The sequence below is a fragment of the Lagopus leucura genome, unplaced genomic scaffold (assembly GCF_019238085.1).
Source record: "Lagopus leucura isolate 7727_CA_CO unplaced genomic scaffold, USGS_WTPT01 Super-Scaffold_100159, whole genome shotgun sequence".
NCBI lineage: Eukaryota > Metazoa > Chordata > Aves > Galliformes > Phasianidae > Lagopus > Lagopus leucura.
Genome location: NW_024962335.1, coordinates 25,078,390 through 25,102,307, shown reverse-complemented (window position 1 = coordinate 25,102,307; position 23,918 = coordinate 25,078,390). Strand labels below are relative to the sequence as shown.

General features: G+C 40.7%; 1 protein-coding gene across 5 annotated transcripts in view; it reads right to left on the bottom strand.

The window, feature by feature from the left end:
• Nucleotides 1-1,573: 1,573 nt before the first annotated feature.
• Nucleotides 1,574-23,918, bottom strand: part of DERA (deoxyribose-phosphate aldolase) — a 61,825-nt gene continuing 39,480 nt past the window's right edge. Inside the window, exons 7-11 of one of the 5 annotated variants that reach the window (XM_042889695.1) lie at nt 17,845-17,975; nt 13,283-13,432; nt 11,474-11,607; nt 5,094-5,337; nt 1,574-2,322 (exon numbers count right to left, since the gene is read on the bottom strand). In XM_042889695.1, coding sequence (XP_042745629.1) covers nt 11,551-11,607; nt 13,283-13,432; nt 17,845-17,975 — 338 coding nt within the window. In that variant the 3' untranslated portion in view covers nt 1,574-2,322; nt 5,094-5,337; nt 11,474-11,550. Of the gene's footprint in view, nt 2,323-4,016; nt 5,338-11,410; nt 11,608-13,282; nt 13,433-17,844; nt 17,976-23,918 lie in introns of those variants that run through there. The other 4 variants (XM_042889696.1, XM_042889692.1, XM_042889697.1 and 1 more) reach the window with 4 other exon arrangements.

Here is a 23,918-nt window from a genome sequence, read left to right as displayed (position 1 = left end):
CATGCCCACCGCCCTGTGCTGCAGCCCCTGTCCCTGACCCCCAGCTGCCCTCCCCTGACGCAGCTCCATGCCGTTCCCTTGGGCCCTGTCGCTGTCACACAGAGCAGAGCTCAGCGCTGCCTCTCCACTCCCTCACAGGGAGTCAGCAGCTCCTCCTTCAGAGTTTTGACACCCTCCTCTCACATCCACATGGTGATGTGCCCCCTGAGGGTGAGGAGGCACCCTGAGGCAGTCACCCTCCCCTCCCGTGTGCACTGTAAACCACATCATCAGTACACTTGTGACATCCAGTGAGGAGGAGGCAGCACCAACCCTGAGGGAGCTGAGTACAAAGCATGGAATCTGTCTTTGCATGTTACTCATTTTTAGGCACATTTTCGGGCTGGCACCTTCTTTTCTTCACAAGTGTCTTTGTAGGACCCTGGATACTCCTTAATCTACTTAGTGGCCATCTTCTTCCTCTTCAGGCTTATAAAGATTTAGGCAAATAGTTTGGGGTACCCCACTTACACACAGCGTTTACATTCACAATCTTCTCCATTGGTTGTTGTTATCCCAGCCACTTTGCCAAGAGGAGGCTGTGTGAATCCCTGCACAAGGGTGAAAGAACCTCGCAGGAGTTTAAAGACCAGCGAAGGAAAAGCAAAGACATGCAGGGTATCACAAGACAGCCTCTGAGCTGCTAGCTTTGAAGAGCCGACCTCCAACCAAGTTCTTAAAGTTGTTTTCCTACACAGCCCCAGGATGAAGAAGGATCAGTATAGAGATGCAAAATTAACCCTTTCTGAGAAGTCAGACATGGAAACATTGCTCAGGAGGAGACGTTTTAGATTGAATCAGGTATTCACAGTCACCTAATGATAGGCAACACTAAGAGAGCTATTAGCCTTTTCCTTGAATAAACACCCATGTAGAATATATTTTTAAAAGCTTTATTACAGTTGTGGACACAAGCAGCGGCAATGACATAGGCTTCTTGACTTGAGGTCTACCTGTTGCTGGAGAAAAAACTGCAAATATCTAACCAGCCAGCCTTGCTGGGTGTGTGTACATGGCACGCTGCTGTGGGAAGTCCTCATTCCATCCCAGAAAAATGAAAAGCACAAGTCCAAATGCCTGAAGGCAGGCCCAAAGGAGGAACAAGGAAGACAGCAAGGCATCATATAGGTTAGTGTCTGTGGCTCAGTATTATTGGCCTGGGGGAGGATTAACTATCCTTCTTGGATATCCAAGCTTTCACTTTCAGGTTGGATATCAGGGAAAAGTTCTTCACTGAGAGAGTGGTTGGGCATTGACACAGGCTTCCGAGGGAAGTGACTGTGGCACTGAGCTTGTGAAGTCCAAGAAGTGCCTGGACAATACTCTCAGTAATGTGGTCTGATTTTTGGGTGTTCCTGCAGGGAATGGCCATAAACTTGAGTGTAGGAAGTTCTGCACCAATATGCGAAGTAATTTCCTCACAGTAAGGGTGACAGAGCATTGGAACAGGCTGCCCAGGGAGGTTGTGGATCTCCTCTGGAGATATTCAAGACCCACCTGGATGCCTACCTGTGCAGCCAGCTGCAGGGGGCCTGCTTTGCAGGGAGGTTCAACTTGATGACCTCCAGAGATCCCTTCCAGCCCCTACAATTGTGTGATTCTGTGAAGCAGGAGTTCACAGGAGTAGATGATCCTTATGAGTCCCTTCCAACATTTGTATTCTATGTTTTTATGATTCACTCACTTTCACTGCTGCCATTCTTTACACTGAGTACAGTGCTTGCAAACTAAAATATTTTGCCTTTCAATTCTAGATGAATTCACTTTCTATTTAAGATAACATATCCATATTAATACTAACATGATATTTTAGTAAAACTTCTAGTAACATCTGCATTAGAAGTACACTAAGTTCTGCATCATTTATGCATGGAGTGAAAGTTTGACTTGCAACAGATTGCTATTTTGATAGGAATACCTTCCGCTAAAGAACCAGTCTTCAGGTTATTTTTCAAGTGCTAGTCCAAATCTATGTTATAAAATGTTTATATGTGTACTTCAGAGCATAGTTATAGTATAGCTGTAAAAGGAAAAAAACCAAACCACCCCACAACTGGTGTCTTTTCGCATACTTAAAGTGTCAGAAGCAATTTGCTGTTCTGTCACCCTCAGGCTGTGCAAAGCTAACCCTCACAAGCAGTTGCACGCTGCTAAGTGCACATATACTCACCAGTACAAGCCCCACTGCTTGCCTCCACACCTCACGCAGTCACAGACTGTCCCCAGAACCTCAGAGCGAAGCAGAGTGGTGCTTTCACCTTAAGGATGTGAAAGGAGATGTTCCTGTGACAATAAAAGCACTCCTAAGTGCACCACCAATCACAAATCATTTTCAAAATTGCTCCTGGCTTTTTAATTTCTTTCATTTGTAGAATTTACAGCACAGTGACATGCTGGAATATTTTTTCCATGGTCTGCCCATCATGTGGTGCACCACTGGCACGACACCAGGCTTCAGCCTATATTAATCTATACCTCTGTAATGATCATTTGTGTTTCTTAATAAATGACTGATAATTGTGTGTGTAACTCTGGAAGTGATTAAAACTATCATCAGTATAGGGTGCAGACTGTTTCAGCTTTTTTTTTTTTTTTCATGGATATTTGCCATTCTTCCTTTTTAGTATTGTTATCACTGAAACAAAAAGCTTCCTGTTTGAAAATTATTTATGGAGCGTTGCAGAGCTTTATAAGATTTTCATACAGTGCTCTTTGAGCTGATATCCTTTTGGGTTAGTGTGTACTCTCAATTTCAGCTCATGGATGAGAACAACTTTCTTTTCATAGTTTTCAGCTCAAGAAATGTCTTTGAGTATTGCATCTTTTGATGTGCTCCATCGTGTTGGCTTTTGGGGAAGGCTGTGCAGAATCACAGAAGCTGGAGATGGAGCATCCAGACCATCCAGTGTCTGTGACCCTGTAAAGTCCTGTGCCTTCTGAACAGTTATCTCATCTTCAGCCAAGTCCCAGCTGAGGGGCTTCTGCTGCTTCCACAGTGCGCTGCCCAACAGCCTCACCTAACCACTTATAGAACCATTCTTTGGTACTCACCTCCAATTTTCCACTTGTTATTTTTGCCTGGTGCATCTAATAATTTCCCAGTGTTTTGTAGCAAACCATTTTCCTCCACTGTTAGAATTCACATTTAGCTTTTATTATAGATCTCTACCAGCATACTATTTCCTATCTGCATTAATATGACATGTAATGGCACTAGTCATGAACCACAACACTTTACAGCAAGTGATGTGCAAAAACAGGGCAGAAAAGCAATCTCTGCCTCAATGAGTTAATTGTTAGGATGAAATAAGCTTACATAATGCACAACAAGCAACAAGGAAGAAATATTAGTTTCAAAGCCAAAGCATTTCAAAGTTACAAAATATTAAAGTTGCCCATGCCACTGCATCTCAGCCTCTGTAAATGCCATTTTCAGTGACATTGTTCTCTGATTTGTTGTTCTTCCAGCCATTACCGAAATTTAAATTCACAGGCAAGAGATCTGGTCAGTGAGCAATTTCCTTTTGGTCTCAGTATTGCTCCTTTTATGATGAGGCACTTTGTTTCCAATGAGTTCACTCTAGCTCCTCTTGTTTGGATCACCCTGCTGTTGTTCAGCTGCCAGTTCTAAGTTCTCATCTTCTGTGGCATCTTATCCCCATGCCTTTCCTTTTCCTTTCCCTGCTTGCACTTGCACTCACTGTTTCCTTTAGTTCCCATTAGCTCTAATCTGCACTGGACTTACTGTGCCAATGTCTTTCCCTCTGTTCCAACTTTCAGCTGATGTTTGAGTTTTGCTGCATCCATCCTGCACTGCTCCTCTTAGCACCTTTCATTGTATAAATGCAGCAGAAGGCAAGTGGCGAGGACAGGGGCCAGTCTCTCCTTTGCCATGGCTCATGCTCTGAAGTGTTGGAACTCAGCACAGTGAAATTTTTAGGTATGGGCTGAAAAATCCCATTCCACAATATGTTTTCTTTTTTTTTTTTTTTTTCCAGCTTTATTTATTTATTTTTGTTTGTTTGTTTGTTTTTGTTTTGAATAAAGTTCAGCTGAGGAAGATATCTACCTAGGAAATTGTAGTCTATACAACTAGCTTGTCAGTATCACAGCTGAAGCAAAATGGAGCCTGTAACATTTACGATTCTTAGTCTAGCCTCTGCCTATAATACTTGTAGTTCTTAAGAATTCAAAGCTCTACATGTGCATTGCAAGTGCTCTTTGCTACTTTTTCCTCAAAACATATCCTATTGACCAACTGTAGTGTGTTCAAACATGCTAGCAGCAACTGACTCACTCATCTGCCTCACCTGTCATACATGTGTCTAAAAATCTTACCAGCTCTGAGTTTCTGAACATTGTCAGAAAAACCCAGAGCTCTGATGTATTCTAAGGTGTATTCTAAGGTGCTGTGCATTTTTGTTCTGTATTGCACCACTTTTACACCTCACTGAGTTTCAGGAGAGCAATACAGAAGAAAATTAGGCCCCAAATATATATATATATCCATTTGTGTTCTAAAATTATCTAACACACGGCTCTACAGCCCTCTAATGGAGAAAATGGCAGAGCCGTTCAGGAAAATGAAACAGAATTATTGCTTAACAAAGAAATCTGCCCGGTGGATACAACTCTGAAAACACATGTTCATTTAGGAGCAGATGGTTATCTTCCTGCAGAAGTGACTTCCATTTATTAATTTATTAATTTACTCTGAGCAGAAGGTCCTGAGTTTTCAATGAGGTGCAGAGGTGGGCAACGAATGGCACAAGATCAACAGAAGGAGCACAGGTGAAGGCTACTGGAGACCTCAGTCCCGCACCTTGCCCACAGTCTGCTTGGGGCAGTCACTGCCACTGGGACATCTCTCTCAGTATCTCACAGAGACAGGTACACTGAGACTGGACAGAGCTGATATGAGCACAGTGTGTGGCCTTAAATACCCGCAGAACCTCTCTGAACACTTTCTGCAGCACACTAAAACAGCCTGATCTGATTGTAGTCCAATGCAAGGCTTTTCACAAGCAGAGGACTCTCATGCATTGCTAACGTACCTGCTAAAACCCAAGCTGGCTAGGTGAAGATGTTCCAGGTTAAGCCTCTGTAAGGACAAGCTGCTCCTACTTGTTGTCACTTCTCATTAGGAAGATTCTGGTTTGCGATCTTCCCTGCCAATTACTGTATGAGCCCAATACAAGTTTTGAAAGTTGGGACACCGCTCTGCCTTCAGCCTGGCAGGGATAGCCGCTAGGATGTCTTCTACTCCTGTCTCAGCTGCTTCCTCATTAGCTTAAGTGTCTGAAAGAAATACAAGTTGTGGGAATTTGTTTCTGAAACACTGTAGGAATATGTGGGAACAAGCCGAACTACCCATGCTAGCACAATTTCCAACTGTTTATTTACAGCTTCTTTGACTTTAGACATGCGCAGGCCAGGCCACTTTTCAGATCACAATTTCAAGGAGCCATCATGAAGCACATTTAGCAGAAGAGAGCTGTGACTGTTTTATGGAATGGCGCTGCCATTTTCGTAAGTACTTGCCATCTCCAATGATCAGTGTGGTTTGGCAGCCATGTGGGGAAAAATATGTTTGTGTAGATGTTCCCTGCTCCGCTGTCGTCAAACACTGACACAGCTTGCTTAAAAGGGCTGAAGAAACTAGAAAAAAGTCCCTGGTGCCCAAATCTATAGTTAGAGGGGCATTATTGGATAACGTGATCCTAGCAGGCTGCAGGGTTTATTTTTTTTTTAAACATTAGAGGACTCATCAACCCTGAAGGGACTGAAGGAGAATGGAGTGGATGAAACTATCTGGATATGCAGCACCGCAGGCTTAAAGCTCCAAGTCCCAGAGCTTGGCACACGCAGTTGCATCTGCTTAACGTCCCTGCTGCTTGTGGGCTTCACCCTGAGAATTGCTGCAGCACCGCACCGCATAACATGCCCCCACACTCACATTAGGCTTCTCTGAGCGCTCAGAGGGAATCAACAAAAGTTCCCCTTTTCCTTTACAGTTCGTTCACTTTCCGCCTAATGAAGGTGGAATATAAAACGCTGAAGGAAAAAGCAGCTTTCCCCCTACAGTAGAATTTCCTTTACAGTTATTTTTAATCTGACATCCGTTTTAACATGCACTCACACACTACATTTATTTTAAATTTTTCCCTCCCCTGTGTTTTATTATTTACCTCCTGTTCCGAAGAGATACAAAAGATTACAATTCTGTGAAGCAGTAACAGCAGTGGTGACAATCTCTCTCTTACTTCTTGCGACTTCTCTTTTTGCCCCTCTGTTTTCCCTTTATCTACATCTTCCTGCCACTTGCCTCCCAAAGGCCTTGTTACAGTTGCTACCAGATGGGGCAAAGGCATTTGAATTTTTTGGAATTGGACTGATCTGTGCTAACTAGAACATAAAAACCTTCTTGTTAGAGCCTGGATGGAATAGTTGCTCTTTGTTCCAGTTCCATTCAGGCCCTTCAGAACATTAAAGCAAGAAGCCGTGTTCTGGGTCAGACAACACCTGTGCTGTGAGGAAAGACCAAGACCCCACTGAAGCTGCAGAAAGCAGAAAGAAACCCGACAGCCAGAGCTCTGACATGACTCTGAATGAATGTTTCATTTCCCTTGGAAATGAAGATAACATCCTTAATCAACTTACATGTAATTAAATTAAATGTTGGAGAAATGCATTCTCCAGCTTCCCCTCAGAAGCTGGTTGCTCAGGTCTGACGTTGAGGGGCAAAAAAATATTCTCAATGGATTAGCAGTTATCACTACAGGCAAGCAGCTTTAGCACTAACTGGTCCTACAGCCATGCTGGTAACCCCTGAAGCAAGCCACAGAATCATAGAATAGTTTGGGTTAGAAGAGACCTCAAGGATCATTGAGTTCCCTGCCACAGGCAGAGTTGCCAGCTGCTAGATTAACTGCTAGATCAGATTGCCCAGGCCCCATCCAAACAGGGCTTAAGCACCTCCAAGAATGAGTAGCATCCACAACCTCTGTGGGTAACCTGTTTCAGCACCTCATCACTCACTCAGAAAATAAATTTCCCCAGCATCTAATCTAAATCTCTTTTCCTCTATTTTAAAACTATTCCCCCTTGTCCTATCACTTTCTATCCGTGTAAAAAGTTGATTTCCCTCTTGTTTATAAACTCCCTTTAAATACTGGAAGGCCATAGGCCCCACAGTCTTCTCTTCTCCAGGCTGAACAAGTCCAGTTCCTTCATCCTGTCTTTATAGGAGAAGTGTTCTAGCACTTAGATCCTTTTCATAGCCCTCCTCTGGGCCCTCTTTAAAAATTCTACATCTTTCCTGTGCCAGGGGCCCCAGACTTGGATGCCTGCTGGACTCCAACTGGGTCCTCACTAATGCAGAATAGAGGGGTACAATCCCTTCCTTCTCCCTGCTGGCCTCCCTCCTCTCCTGATGGAACCCAGGATACTGCTGGCCTTCTGGGCTGCAAGCGTATCCTGTTGGCTCATGTGAAGTTTTTCATCAACCAGGAACCCTGAGTCCTTTTTAGCAACGCTACACTCAAGGAGTTCTCCCAGTCTGTACAATGTCTGGGATTGCCTCAAGTGCAAAACCTTGCACTTGGCTTTGTTGAACCTCATCAGGCTCACAAGGGCCCACCTTTCGAGTTTATCAAAGTCCCTCTGGGTGGCATCCCTTCCTTCTGCTGTACCAACTGCTCTGCCTTGGTCAGCAAGACCCCGGGCTTTCTTGTGAGGCCAGCCAGCTAGAAAGTGTGCCTTGTCAGATACGACCTGTAGTGCATCTGCTCTCTGGGCTAAAATGGCAATGGGAATCCCTATACTGAAGGATCACCAGCCCAGCCCTGGCATTGGCTTTTGCCAAGACACAGGATTTTCTCTAGTTTGTTTGCTTGCTTGCTGCAAATTAGTAAGTATGTGATAATTTACGTAAGTCTTTGAATACAAACAGATCTCATTGCTACTGGTGAAATGGAAAAATGAGCTTATCAAGTTTTCCTGATTTTCTGGGCAAAACCTCATCCACCAGGGGGTTTGGTTTTATACAGCACCATATTGTTGAGATACTACATTTATCTTTATTAATTGAACCTCTGAAGCTCCTTTGTCTACTCCTCCCTTAGAGAAAGCAAGACTTACAAAAACAAGTGTAATAAATTCCACAACCACTTCCTCCATTTGCTAACATCTTTCAAAAAGTTGCTTTCCTCTCAGCTAAGGAAGCAATTCTAAATTGATGCTTTTACAGTTCAGTGTTTTCAAACACCTCCAATGAACTGGGAGATCTGAAACTGCTATACCTCAAGAAAGCTTTGCTTCCAGAAGATCACAACTTATGCAGTTTCCAAGAATTAGCAACCCACAGGATGCTAATCCTAGTGCTCAAACTAGAGCCACTTAAAATCACTAGACTCATCAGGAATGGCTAGAGCATCTTGTTGGCATCCCTTCTTGCAGAGTTAAATTTTATTAAAGGATATTAAAACAATTTTGTCATGCTTTCCTTTGTTACTGTAGGTCCTTGCAGAAAGTGTCTGTAACTTGTCTGGATCAGAGGAAGGATCTCTACAAAATAACTGGCTGGGACCTTATGATCACTTGCTTACTCTTTCCTTTTAGGATGTGAAAGGACTGTCACCTTTTTTGACGATTCTTTCTTTCCAAGTCTTACTTCTCAATTTACAGTGCAGGCTGTCTAGGATTCTAATAAAAATGGTCAACTGGTAGTTTCAACAATGGTGTCTTCATATACTACAAATACTTTTATCCTTTGTTGTCCTATTAATAAGAACTAGCCAGATGGACATTTCCCTGTCTTGTTCTCCTGGGTAGGTTACATCTAATTAAATGCAATTCCCTCCCTCTACTCCTACTGCACACTTTATGTATCATCCAGATGTCAGCACTGGTAATTTCAGCAAAAGTGCACCAAGATTTGGATAAAAGTTGCTGTTCCTTTTTTTTTTTTTTTTTTCCTTTTTCCCCAGAGGAGGCAGGGAGCCAGTTTCAACTGAGCAAAATAAAATTAAACGTAGATCAGCCTTTTCTGCCTCAGAAGCATGTGCTATTGTGTATAACGTATGTTCTCTGCTTCAGAAAGGAAATGAAAGAATGAACTTATACTACTGATGAAATAAAGATATCAAAGTATTACTTGCCCCAGCTGATACGTGCACTTTGAATATAATTACTATTTAATATCTTTGTTTCCTGCAAACCAGGGAAAAAAGCTTACCCCTTCTCCCAGTTCCCTCTTCTTGTAAATAAGTTGATACAGGATATTCTAGATTTGCAGTTTCTACTTGACTTTCCTCTTGAATTTATTCGCTTATTTGCAAAATGAGGTAGTCAACAAAATGAAGCTATTTAAAATCCTAAATGAATAAGTGTTACAAAAATAATGATTAGTATACTAGACTGACTTCCACAAAACATATGTTATACTCTGAAATTTATTTATCTAAATATAGATGTATTAATACAGATAAACAGGCATAATTGCCTGCTTCTTTTTTAAAGGCCTGAAGCAGAGTGCTAAATCTGAACTTTTTTTGAAGGCTATTCAGCAGTGCTGTGCTGCCCCCTTCCTGGTTACTGATTTCAAGTCCCCATCTCCTTTCATACACTTTGTGCAGCTGTTATGACCAGCTGCAACAACCTAGATAAAGTCTCAATTCCTCTGTGACAATGGGAAATAAATAACAGCCAACGGTCAGCCATGAGGGGAAGAAATGGAAGACTGCAGAGGAAGTGCTGGTCAGGGTTAAAAGCACCATTGCAAGTACAAACTCAAAAGACCACACTGAGAACGTTTCTAGTTCTCCATCAGTGGGGACATATGCTCTGCAATACCAGCCTCCAACTTGAGCTTGGAATGCATGTCAGACCATTCCTTCCAGCTCTAGCTGTCTCATGGGTCAGCACTAGCATGAGCCCCAGTACTCTCTTGGCCTGCTCAGCCTCAGCCTCCCCTCGTCATGACCTACCAACCCAAGAGCCAAGCTTCACCTCAGTCTGGGGCTCTCAGCATTATCATGAGTGATGTAGGAGTGCCAGGCTGCAGCCCTCACTGCTTCCTAATGGACTTGCACTGTTGCTAGCTGTCTCTTGAATGGGACAAGAAAAAGACAGCCAGTCACCCAGTAACGCTTTGCCATCTGCTTATTCCTCAGGCTGTCTAAGATTCTTCAGAAGGCCAAATCTCTCCATGCTGTGTTTCACAGAGCGACTCAGGTGGCTTAGCCAGATAAATAACTGAGTTATTATCTTTATGAAGTCAAGATCTTTTTGTAATAAATGCACCTTGCAGCTTGATTTATAGCAAAATCCTCCTCCTCTTACTTCCCTGATGAGACCTACTTAAGTCAGTGAGACTAGTCGTGATGATAATTAAGATTTTAGTACAACTCCGGTTAGTGAGTAGAATGTAGCTCTAAAGTAATGAATCTACCAGCTCCAGTCTGATATTCAAAAGGTATTGATGATTTAGGTATTATTCTTAATGTCCTCTGAGAAAAGTGCTTTTTCATTAAGGCTGAAACTCTGTATAGGACACAATTCTTATAAATTACAGAAATGCTCTTAGAAGGGAAAAGTTAAAGTTCAGATAGCATAGCATAGAAACCTGTAAACTGATACTCACCCCCCCCTACATTAAAATGCAAAGATTTGCATGACTGTGTTTAAAAATGACAGGAGACAGGAATGGGAGCTTCTAAGCAAGACAGACTAAAATTTTTAAGAGTGAAATGCCTGAAAATAGCCTCCTGAATGCATAGTTAGGCATCTATATAGAGGCTGCTTGATTTTCAGTTGTTCTGATCACCCAGAGCTCCCATTAGCTTCAGGAGCAACTGTGGATACTCAGCTGTTCTAGAAATCAAGCCACCTTTATTCACGGGTCTAAATATGGATGTCTGTGCCCAAGTTTGGGGGAAAAAATAAAAAAAATAAAAAAATAAAAAAAAAAAAAAGGTTTTTTTGCTACCAAGATTTTATAAAAGAAAGAAATAACCAAGTTTCATTTTATCAGATTACACTGCTTGAAACCGAATCAACATAACAATTAATAGTGCAACATATCCTACCAAAGATCTAGTCAGAGGTGAATGGAAAGCTGTTCCAAGATCTGTAGCTCTTAATTAGCAATATGAAACATTCTTTAGATACTTCATTTCTCAGCCTGCAAAGTGCTACCAGGACACCCAAATCATCTTCATAGTGTTTCAGTGTTGCCATTAATAAGCTTTTCAGGCTGGGCTGAGGAAGACTTTGCAAGATTAACTTTGCAAATCTGTATTAACTATTTAACTGTTTCAGAATTACCATTTTTTTCCACTTTTTGATCAAGTACAACCAGCAGACTTGAACATATTTTTAAATGCTGTAATATATGAAAAAGAGAGAATTACGCCTTTAATTCTATCAAACGCACTCAGTGGTTGGAAGACTTCTGAATGCTGCTTTTTTAAAGGCTTCTTTTATAAAAATAATCCTGAGTCGATTCTGTGTTTAAGCCATTGCCAGGTCATGTTGAAGTGCATAAGAGCCAGTCACGTGGTGGAAAATCTGCAAGAAATGAAGAATATTCGTGATGGAGTTATATATGACTGTAAATTTCAAAGTATCATGAAAGTCACAAATTAAAGGCATGTCAGAAGAAGATGATGGATATTTATTTGTGTATGTGTGTGTTCATAAAATATGATGCAGTATGCCTTCATATACTTGTTTATTTGATTTGAACTAAGAGCTCTTGCTGCCTTGCTTGGAAAGAAAAAGAAAAAAGACTTCTGTTGCTTTCAAAAACAGACAAGTAAAAGACAATGATTCTCTCCCATTGTAATCTTGGTTTGATGACTGCAGTATTATTTCTAATATTCAAAGGATTCAAAACTGTTTATGCTTTTATATGGCTCTTCACTGCCTCAGGGCTGAGTGTTTCCCTGTTTTCTGTGTTTCGCTCTTATACATATCTGTTTTTGTGAATATAACAGCTGATACATTTTATCTCACATAGTTTTAGATGACACAGCATAGCAGAGCTTTGGTCATAACTGTGGTCTTTGTGCAATCCCTGGCGGATAAAAAGGTGCCACTGTTAAGAAACCAGAACAAACTATCACATACTCTAGCTGTCATGTAAGAGCCAGCAATGATAGCAGTGGCAAAAAAAATAAGCTCACCATGCTTTGTCATAACAAGAGACATGATTTTAGGTCAAGTGAGAGGCAGAAACAGCCTGGCAGTGAAGCAAGACTGTATTACTCTCACTGCAAGAGGGAACCAGGGGTTTTCAAATGTCATCAATATTCACCTGATATCTTTGAGCTGTTAAGACTTTTCTTATAACATGTTAGTACTTCAGTTGCTAGGAAAGATGGGCAAGAGAACAGTTTCATGTTTTTCTCTCATTCAGTCCCCCAACACAGCAGATATTCTCTCATAGAACAAGAACTATGAAACTGTTTTTTTTTGTTAGAGCTAATATCACCTCATCTCTTGGGCTTAAAGGGAGTAAAGTTAAAGGGAGGGCTTAATGGGAGTAAAGTTGAGCAGCCCTAATGTTTTAGTCCTTCCTATGATACTGTTGCTTCAACTACGCTGTGTCCTTTGAGTTAGGTCCCCCACTCCAGTGAGGCAGGTCACAGGCAAACAATTCTTCCTACTGAAAACTACATGTTGCCACTGTATCTCATACACTGTCTGCCAGGAAACATAGTGATCTGCCTGCACAAAAAATGAAATCAATTAGACTTTGTAATAGGCAATTGCTTTTTCTTCCCCGGGAAATAATCAATACATAAGAAATTCTCTATCAGCAGTACCATTTGTAGAATGACAGGACTTTTTCTACAATATGGAAATACATTGTAAACAGTTGACGCAAAGGGTCTGTAATGTTTCCTGAGGGCTATTTGAACTGGCAGCAGATAGAAATGCAGGGGAGTGCACTGCTGAGTGTTAGCAAAAGACTGCATGTGTACAAATGAAGCTCCTTTGCCTACTGCACTGTGAGTCTGGCCCAGGGAATTGTCAGATGTTTGGGATACCCAAGTCCCAGAGGTCTGTAATGACAGGCCAAATTTAAACTAATACTGTTTTAGAAGTGAACTTGTTAATAATGCATGTTCTATTATCTCTTAAACAACACCAAAAAGCAAATTCTGCAAAAACAGTAAGCCAGTACATTTAGAAAGATAATTGCTTCTCTCTAAAAATCTGAAAACTATTAACAACTAACCTGTTTCTCAATGTCTTCCAACAAACTACTCGCACCAAGGCGAAAGAGCTCTGGTTTCAGCCATTCCACTCCCAGTTCCTCTTTTACCAGCATAAGCCAAGTAATAGCTTCTTTTGCTGTCCGAATGCCACCAGCAGGCTTAAATCCAACCTATATATTAAAAAAAATTGCAATATTTCATTATAGCTCCAAAAGAACAATCAGCATTTGTTGACTTGCTGTCTAAATCTGCCTGTGGTGTATATAAAAAATTCTGTTCTGGTAAATATCTGATTGTAAGCAGTGTTCGGTCTGGACTACTGCTGCAAGTCATCCATCAGGCCTCAGTCTTCACACTGAAAGACAAATTTTTTGTTGTGAGTGAAAGCAAGTGAGGGAGCAATACTTTTATACTTGTGCACTCTCTCAGGAGCTGGGTTTGACTGAAATTTGCCCGCAACACATTAGGTCAAGGGATTTGGGCAGGACCAGGGCTATTTGCAAATCAGAGAATTATAGAATGGCTTGGGTTGGAAGGGACCTTAAAGCTCATCCAGTTCAACATCCCCATCATGGGCATGATTCTACCCAGCAGCTCAGGCTGCCCAGGCCCTATTCAACTTGGCCTTGAACACCTCCAGGGATGGGGCACACACAGTTTCTCCAGGCAGCCTCACCACACTTCCAGTGAAAAATTTTCCTCTGACATCTAATCTAAATCTCTCCTCCTTTAGTTTAAAATCATCCCTCCGTCCTATCACTTTCTACCCATGTACCAAGTTGATTTCCCTCCTGCCTTACGAGCTCCCTTTAAGTACTGGAAAGGTGCAGTGAGGTCTCCCAAGAGCGTTCTCTTCTCCAGGATGAAGAAGACCAGCTCTTTGTAGGAGAGCTGTCTTTATAGGAGAGGTGCTCCAACCCTCCGACCATTTAGTGGCCCTCCTCAGGACCTGCTCCTAAAATCCCACTTCTTTCTTGAGCTGGGAGCCCCAGACCAGGACACAGTACTTCCAATGTGGCTTCTCAAGGGCAGAGTAGAGGACAATGATCACCTTCCTTGCCCTGCATGACATGCCTCTTTCGACACAGACCAGGATACTGTTGGCCTTCTGGGCTGCAAAAGCCCACTGCCAGCTCAATATCACATACTGCTCATGTTGCAATCTTACAAAAAAAAATAATCAGCAAGTATAAATGCAATTATGTAATGTCAAACATGCCGAAATAAGGCACACAGTGCAGCTGACTTGTGTGAAGAGCAATAGGAGGCAGTTGTATTTTTTAAAAATCCTAAGTGTCAGAGTAATACATAATTGGGTTGTAAATGCAAACTTATTTCGAACTTTTTCACTAAAATTTACTAAATGAAGACTAAATTAGTTCTCTCTACAAGAAATGGATTTTTTTTTTCTGTTCTACAAGAACTGTAAAACTTCCCTTCCACCAGATACTGGATATGCTTTCAGACACTTGATGAGAGATGTGTCATACTTGGTTAGGTGAACTGCCATGTCTATTAGGACACGACAGGAAAAACCTATCTTTAAGGCAAAGCATGCTTTGAATCTCATGATCCCATGAGCCAGCACAGAGACAACCTACTGCACACCCTTCTAGTTATGTGCCATTTACACATATCTCATTCTAACACAGCATTTGTAAAGCAGAGCTATCAAAATCCTGGTCAGAAAGTTTGTCACATGCATTACATCAGTTGTTGGCCAGCTACAGATTTTTAAAATACTAGAAGAACAAGTAGAATTAAGAAAAAGCTTATCTGCATTAAAGAAGAAAATCTGAACAACATGTACAGTAACACATAGCGATGCTTTCTACATTTCCTTCTGCCATACATCTTTATCTTGGTTAGTCCTTCTCTTCAGCCTCCTTGTGAAAGAATTATCATTCTGATTTCTGTATATACTTTCCTGAAAACTCACTGCCTTGATTGGTTTCTCTGTACCTTATGGTTATGACAATAGAATCTAAAATTATCTGTCATTTTAAATAAATTTGGTAATTTTAATAGTGATTTCAGGACAAACAAACAAAATAAATCCTTCTTTTAACACTGAAGTATTGTGATAACAGCGTATTTCCAATAAGATTATAAAGAACAATAACAGGAAAAGCTTGATAAATCCAAATACAAAGACTATATTTTTGTGGATGGATGGATGCATGCGTAAGTGTATGCATACATCTGTTAACATTAGATTTCCAAAAGGAATTTAAAGCACATCAACTGGAAAAGCATCCTCTAGACAATAAATCAAAATACTGGGACTGTGTTTTCCCTAAGGAAGAGAAATCCTAATCAAATTCAAATTTAGATTTCTTCCTAGAAATACTACAGCTCTTCCTGAGAGAACCTGTGGTAAAAACAAGTAAAATATTGTTAATAAATAAGATAACTAAAAACGCTATGCAAAATTCCTTTCCCTTTTAGCAAATTCTGAAAGCTCTTTGCAAAAAAAAAAAAAAAAAAAAAAACCCAAAAAACTGACAAAGGAAAGTCTGTCCCCTCCCCCATTTACTGCACATCTGACTGCCATAAAGACACGAAAAGGAAAGGGGGAGGGCATTTAATTCGAGAGTGGTATAAAGTCCAGCTACCACTTCCCTGCTGTTTCACAGCATTTCATTATTTTGCTTAATAAGTTCATCTCCTCAAGAATTTTCTCTTCACCTTATATTATTAAAAGTAATAAGTTTTTCTGGATTGGGGGTTTTCCCAACAGAAAAACCAATTTATGTATGTCCTTCAATAATGACAAGAAAAGATTATTTCCCATTATATTGCACACTTTTCATATCACCACCACAGCTTATCATTCAATAAATGTTACTCTGCAACTTGTTCCTATCCTCGAAGAAGTTTAATTTCTGTATTAACCTGTTTTTCCCAGCCAACGCCTTGCTAGAAAGGATCCCTACAGCAGCAAAATTAGTTTGTTAAAGAAACCATTTAGAAATCTCTTGTCGCAGATAATATTGTCTTCAGTTAATAAAAGCACACAAAGTCAGTTTACATCTAATTCTCTGACATACACAGACATAAGCACTCATTCTGAATAACACATTTTATACCATGAATACATTCTTTTAAAGCAAAAGGTGGATTCAACATTTGTATCCAATTATATGTACAAAGCTGTGCTGACGCCTCGCCTTTGCCACATGGCTCCTGCAAGCGGCACCTGTGTGGAGGCGAGTCACCTGGCCCAAGAGATCTGCCTCCAGTTGGCAGCAATGATGCTTCTGCAAAAGCAAGACTATGAGAGAGGCCAGAGCTGTTGTATGGCAGGCAGAGATGCAGATTGGGGAAGAGAGGAGTGAAAGCAGCCCAGGGATCCATACCAGCCTCATCCAGACAACAACAGAGAGTAGAAGGACACATGTAGTCTGTTGTGATGTGCTCCTCAAGCTCCAACAGCCACTGAAGCCATCTCAGCCTCTGTCCCACTGATCATCCCATGTCTCAGTATCACATCATCTGCTGATAGGAATGAACCTTAAGTTGGAAAGAATAGAAAGGTGGCCCAGAACTGGGGAGAGAGTCTTAGCTAAATGACACCTCCCTCCCTGAGGCTACAGGTAAGGGAAAAGCCCAATGCTGAGTACCTGCAGCAGATCTGGGTGGTGACACATTGAAACAGGTTGCTCAGATATGTTGTGGATGTCCCATCTGTAGAGGCATTCAAGGTCAGGCTTGATGTGGCTCTGGGCAGCCTGAGCTAGTGGTTGGCGACCCTGCCCACAGCTGGGGGATTGAAACAAGATGATCTTTGAAGTCTTTGTCAACCCAGGACATTCTATGATTCTATGATCTAAGAAGGAGCTCTGATTGTCTGCAGATATAGGAAATGGAAGGTGGCATAAGCCTTTCTGAATAACCTCCTCCTGTCTCTGCTCTAGCGACAGAATAGATGCACAGATGGTTCATAGACTCCTCTCTACTCCTCACCTCCCCGACCTCCCTTGACAGTGACTTGACTATCAGATAAAGGGTGCAATGTTCTCCCAGCCTGTCTTGCTTTCCCTCCATCTCAAACAAAAGGATCCAATTGGATCCTCTTGTTGCCTTTGAAACCTCCTCCAGCAAGGGAGAAATGAGCAGAATTTACTCTTTGGGTTGTCATAGCTAAGTCAGAAAATAGTCGTGTTCTCTGGATGAACCCTTGGTGGCTATATTATGGGAGTATGCCAATCACTGTCAGCTTGAGATCTGCCCCATCCTTGAGATGACCATTTAAATATCTTATATGGTAAAACAAAACTCAAAACTAAATGCATCATGTGATGTACCAAAATTGCATGAGGTTTTAGGGAATTAACTGACAGTTACTCAAGAGAGGAAAGGCAAAAGTGTGTTTTGGTTTTGGATTTTTTCTCTGTTTAAATTACTAGTAAACAGAAAGAGGCATACAACAGAGAAATCCCATTGCCCACTACCTATTGCTCTATAATCATGGAAACTAATATATGCAGCTTTACATATACTGTATTTTGAAAATTTTACAGTCTCATAATCTTCTGAGTAAACCTGTTTGGTTCGTTTTCAGAAGGGTCATGAGAATTACCTTAAAGCCAGTTTGCCAGTAGAATTCTTTAATGGCTCGCATCATGACTACTCCGACCGGAAGAGTCGCATTTTCCACTTCCTTTCCTGTAGATGTCTTTATAAAATCAGAACCTGAAAGGAAGTAAAGATCTTTATGGTGGTTTTAGAATGAGAACCACTGTGCATATGTGCACTTCACACCCTCCAAGGATGTCCTCATCCTTCGCAGCAATTACAAAGCATCCCTTTTACACATCCCTGTTGTCCATGTTAAAGTCCATGTTAACTTTGCACCTGCAAAGACTAAAGCAGGAAGGTGAGATACCCATCTGGTTTCAGAACAACTCAGACATCCCAGGGGCTAAATGAATACCTCAGATCTTAATTCTCTGCTCTAGAAATCACATCAACTATCCTTTCAATAAACTCCAGTATATTACAAGGGCTGCTCCAAAACTAATGCCTATTTTACTAAATTGACTCACAACATCAGAAACTGATGTTGGTGGTATGGCAGTAGAGGTTGAACCTTACCACCAATATTCTATTACATTTTGTTTCCGTCTGATAGATGGCAACAGAGGGGCAATCTAACAGAATGGCATCTGATACGGAAGTGCATATGAAGGAAAGATGTGTCACTTAATTCCTCCATGTGGAAAAAATGCCAGCCATTGACACTCATCGATGCTTGCTGAAATTTTATGGAAACCAAACAGCAGATGTGAGCACAATGAGGCAGTGGGAGGTGCCAAGTTCTGGACGGCCGCGCTAAGCTGTCACACCACGAAATGAAGAACACCTCTGTCAGCTTGTCTGTATGTAAATCTGTAGGTTACAACTGCAGAGTATGTTATTTATGTGCACGATTCAGCTTCAATGCACTGGAAACGATGGTGGCAATGTTGTAATATTGCAAAGTTTGCACCAGGTGGGTCTCATGAATGCTCAGCGAGGAATAGAAAGATCACCATATTAAGGTTTGTCAAGACCTACTGAACCAATACAAGGCTGAAGGTGATCACATCATTGCTGGTGATGAGAAGTGCTGTCATTACTATGAACCAGTGTCAAACTGGCAGTCCATGGAGTAGCCACACTGAATTCCTCATCAAAGAAAAACAAGATGCAACGTTCAGCAGATGAAGTGATGTGCACCATCTTCTGGGAAAGAAAAAGGGTAATCATTCTGGATTTCCTGGAACTTAGACAGATCGTCAATTCTGACCACTATACCGTGATGCTGACTAAGCTGAAGGCTCAAACTTCCAGAGTCAGGCCAGAGAACAAGATAACTTTACTCCTGAAACATGATAACACCAGGCCTAGAACTGGTTTGAAGACTGAGGAGCACATTGCCAGCCTTGGCTGGACTGTCCTACCACACTCGCTGTACAGTCCAGATTTGGCGCTCTGTGACTTTCATCTTCTCAGGTTGATGATAAAGATGGGCCATTTTCCTAGCAACGATATCATCACAGCAGCTGTGAAACAGTGGGTCACCTCTGCTGGTGCAAATTTTTATGAGCACAGAAAGCAGACTCTTGTTAATTGGTGGCAAAAACGCATAGTGAATGGTGGTGACTATGTTGAAAAAGAGTGCCTAGTAGCTGAGAATCTGCTGTATTGAATAGTGTTATTGTGCTCTTTGTGTCTGTTGTAGCTTCCATGGAAATAAACAGGAGGCATTATTTTTGGATCAACTTACATATATGTTCCTGAATGGACATACATTATATATGTGTGCTACATGTGTTACATATATGTAAAAGGAAGATAGCAGATTAACAAAAAAAAAAAAAAAGCCAATGATTTTCTCTGAACAAATTTTGCATATAAATCAATATTTTAATATTTCCACAAAGATCTTTCAGAATAGAAACAATTTTCATCAAGTTTTTAATACAACTTTTCATCAATTTGATCTCAGATTTGACAGTCTAATATCATATTTCAAATAGCTGTTTAAAGTGATAACAAAAAAATCCCGTGTGTGTTTAATGAAGCCCGCTGTATAATACCGTAAACAGGGAAACAACTCCTTTCTTATGCGCTTTGTAATTGTAACATTGCAAATTACAACATTTAATGCCATGGTCTGATATAATGCAGTAACAATATAAAAAGAAATGTGTTATTTAAAGAGGGAGAGTTAACCTTGACTCATTGTTTATTTCACGTTTTCTCACTTTTACACAACTTTCCTCACCGTCTGTTCTGAATACTTATGTAGTTTTCTTGTACCTTCCTGCTGTTCTGGGTGGGCTTAAAACAAATTCAGCAGTGCAGTATTACAAAAAGCTAAGAAACGAGCAAAAAGAATTGCTTTGCAGTGTCTGATCCTTCACTGACACAATGCAGTGACAAAAGTTCTTTAATTGCAATAGAGCATACTTCACCCCTGGGAACCTACTTCTTAGAAAAGGTGTACTGTGGGATCATTCATTATCAAAAGTAATCGTGAGGAGAAGAGGGCTAATTCAAACATAGCGTAGCAGTGCATCATCCACTTAAGTCAATTGGAACGGCATCTGCTTCCACTTCAGATTTGGCTTAGTCCATTTTGTCTCTTTTTTGAATGATGAAGCTTCTATGACATCCCCTAGAGTAAGAAAGGGAACTTTCATTGCTGGCTCAAAGTAAGGAGATGCCTTGACTACATTCTGACAGTATGCTGTAATATGCTCCAGATACCTGTCTTTCTGATGCAGGTTGGCATGCAGCTAGGTTTCAACCTGCTGGGAAGTTGAGACAAAACCATGCATGTTTCAGTGTCCTGCAATTTAAATGCAATCAAACTTCATCACTAACACTGCCTCCTATAAATCCGTGTTTGTTTTTATCTGCAGGTTTCCTGCCCAGGCAGTCAGTGGTGCTTAAGCTGCACCATGCTACAGCATTACCCATTCAAAACTGAAGTGACTACTCAGGGAACAAGTTCTAACTGCAAAGAAGTTGCAATACGAAAAAGAGGCAACTAGAAGTTGATTGAGTCTTGCAGGGAACTAAGCACGTATGAGAAATAGTTGAGTTATATATTTCAGAGCTATCCTCTGTCAGAGAGACAGTATGGACATCTGATAGTCACATTAAAACAAATAGTGGAAGTGAAACTTTAACAGTGCCAAATTATACTTTTAATTTCCCTTTTGAAATGCAGCACTTAAAGTTCTTCATTGCAATACTTTTCATTTTTTCTAGTATAAGGTAAGTCAAAGCTTTTATAAGTCTTATAATTACAAGTCTCTATGGTACAGTTTCATTAAAAACTTTCATTAAACAACAGCTGCCCTTGTATATGGTCTTCTAATCAATTTGGTCAAACAGAATGACTTCTAATCAGCTGTTGATAAAAATAGAAGATGAAATTTTAATTCTAATAGATTAACCACAAACTCAAGATAGTCTTCAGAATTCATCTAGCTCTATTCTCCAGTGGATTTAACGACTATTCAGCAACTCATTACTAAATAGAACAAGATGAACATTTTCCAGTTCATTAAAGAAATGTACTATGTATTTTTGCATTGTCCTCATGATTCGTTACAGGGAGTCTTAATTACAAGATAATGGATAATGGTTATTAAATGCAGACTCCAGTAATGAAGCTCTATTCATTTGCGAGCCTCAGAGACTGCAAAGAGGGGAAAATAAAATTACTAGCTTCAAAAGATTAACGAATCAAATTATTATTCAATTTTGAAAATCTCATTCAGACTTCACAGAAACAAGAAGAGATTAAAAACTAGTATTAGTACAAAAGTAGTGCATTTATATATTTATTTTTAAATAATATCTTAAGGCTATTACCAGAATAATCAGCTTTAGATGTGATTATTAGACAAACATAGAGCCAATTTAGTAGCATCCTCTACCAAAGAAAACAATATATTTTTATTTCCTGAACAAATTCTATTCATGATACAAGAGCTTCCATGCAGGACTCCAGGCAGCCTCTCACAGAATTCAGAAGATGCATACTACCAAAGCACTCTGCAACGTGTTATTAAAGTGGAGATTTCAGTAATGAAAAGGGGGATTTAAAAATCAACCGCTGCCATAAAAAGCACCTCATTAAGTAGAATTTATGCCAGCCTTGTAATAACAGAAGTGTTTCATCAATTCTATTTCTTATTCATGTTTTCAAAAACAAGTCTAAGGAATGAAGTTCAGTAGGAGTTTCATCTGGAAACTTAGGTGATGATTTAGAATCCCAAATTTATCACCCATCTTCCCATCTTCCTATGAATATATACATGCAAATATCCAGGCTGATGTTAAATTACCCCTTGGGTCACTTGTTGCTTTCTCCTTCATTTGGGTAGGTTACACAAAAGACTTACAAAATGAGTTTTTCCATATAGACTTGTAGGCCCAATGAGCCTGGAAAAGGGAACATTTTCACTCTTTTTAACATTGCAACTGCAAAAGTACATTTGCCTTTCAGTGAGTCAGGCACAATTCACTGAATCAGTGAAGAGTGCAGATATCAAATCTCCTATGCAACACAGCACATCAGATGCCTGTTTCGGCTGGGCTTGCTGTGAACCCAGGAACAGCACCAAGGCCCAAGCAAGCAAAAACTTCATCACCTCAATTTAAATGGAGACAGAAATTAGTATAAACCACAAGGAACGTGACCAGTGCAGTCTATACAGAGAAACTGAGTTCTCTACACAGTTGGGAGCCAGGCCACTTGAGCCATGATCACTGTGCCCTGTGACACTAGCTAGAATACTTCCAGATATTAAAACTCTGTTCCTCTGCTCTCTCACCCTACACACACACCTCAGCTACTGTAGGTCACTGAAGACCATTTAAACCAAGACAGCTGGATTTGCACATGCTGAAAGTAGTGGCTTAAGCATCTTGAACCCACACCTAGAGGTTAAGATGAAGCCCACTGTTTATCCCACATACTCATTAAGCCTTAAGCACCTGAGTGTAGGGAAAGACTTGCCCAAGTCAAGCAATTGGCAGGGCAAGAATTCAATGTCCTGTTCTCCTGAAGGTCAGAATTGAGCTGGCCATCCTACTGCTATCCCCTCCATCATATCAGAACATCACAAAGCTTCCCTGTCCCATGCAAAAATGAAGCAGAGCGTGAGAACCAAATAATGCCACTTAGCTGACAGCATCCAAGAAACATATTACGGTTCCATAATTAAGCAATAAGCAATAATAAGCAGTATGGCAATTGAGGTGTAATCACAACCTTTTGGTTGCAAAGTGCTTCAAATGCCCTTTGGGAACGATTATAACTACAGAGTCTGACTTGTTGCCTTACTCTTAAAAAAGAACGAAGTTGCATCTGGCAGTTTTAAACAATAGTTCGGAGACATATGCTTGCAGAAGGACAATTATGCCACATTACCTCGTATGTACTTCTAGTGAGTAGAAATGTATCTGGTTGCTGCAACTTGGCTATAACAAAATGTGGCAACATGGGGTAACTCCCTTACAGGACTTCTCAGTCTGGTGGCACAGTCACGCTGTTGAGGAGACAAGTGTAAGCCTCTGTTGTTTGCGCTGACAAGGCAGTAGTAATAATATCACTACCAAATATGTATAGAGTTCCAAGAGCAAGACATCTTTTTATTTTAGAGTACCTAAAAAAGAGGATCTTAAGATCAAACCTCTGAAAATGAGAGGCCACGCTAACATGAGCGGCTAATTCTTATTAGCTGAGACATCACATTAGTCCACTGACACATCCTTATTCTACTGCAGTTGCAAGATAAAATATATTTCCCTATAGTTTAATTTTGCCATTTAAGAGAAGAGAATACACATCTGTGACAACATGCTTCAACAGTAGCTCACTGAGCTGCTTCAGCTCCATCACACATGGCTACTGTGTCAGATCACTTGTTCAGGTACCTATGCATCTTTTCAGGGTCTGCAGCTATGTTACCATTTTTGAAATTGCTGGCTTACAATTTGGTATTCTGTGAACTAAACTTTGCAATTCTTTTCTGAAAAGCGCCTGCATGAAGCAAAAAATGAATCAGAACATGGGGCTCCATGTTTAATGTCTGTTTACAAATAAGACAACTTTTCTAATGACCTACCCTATCATCTCAGTTGGTTTTC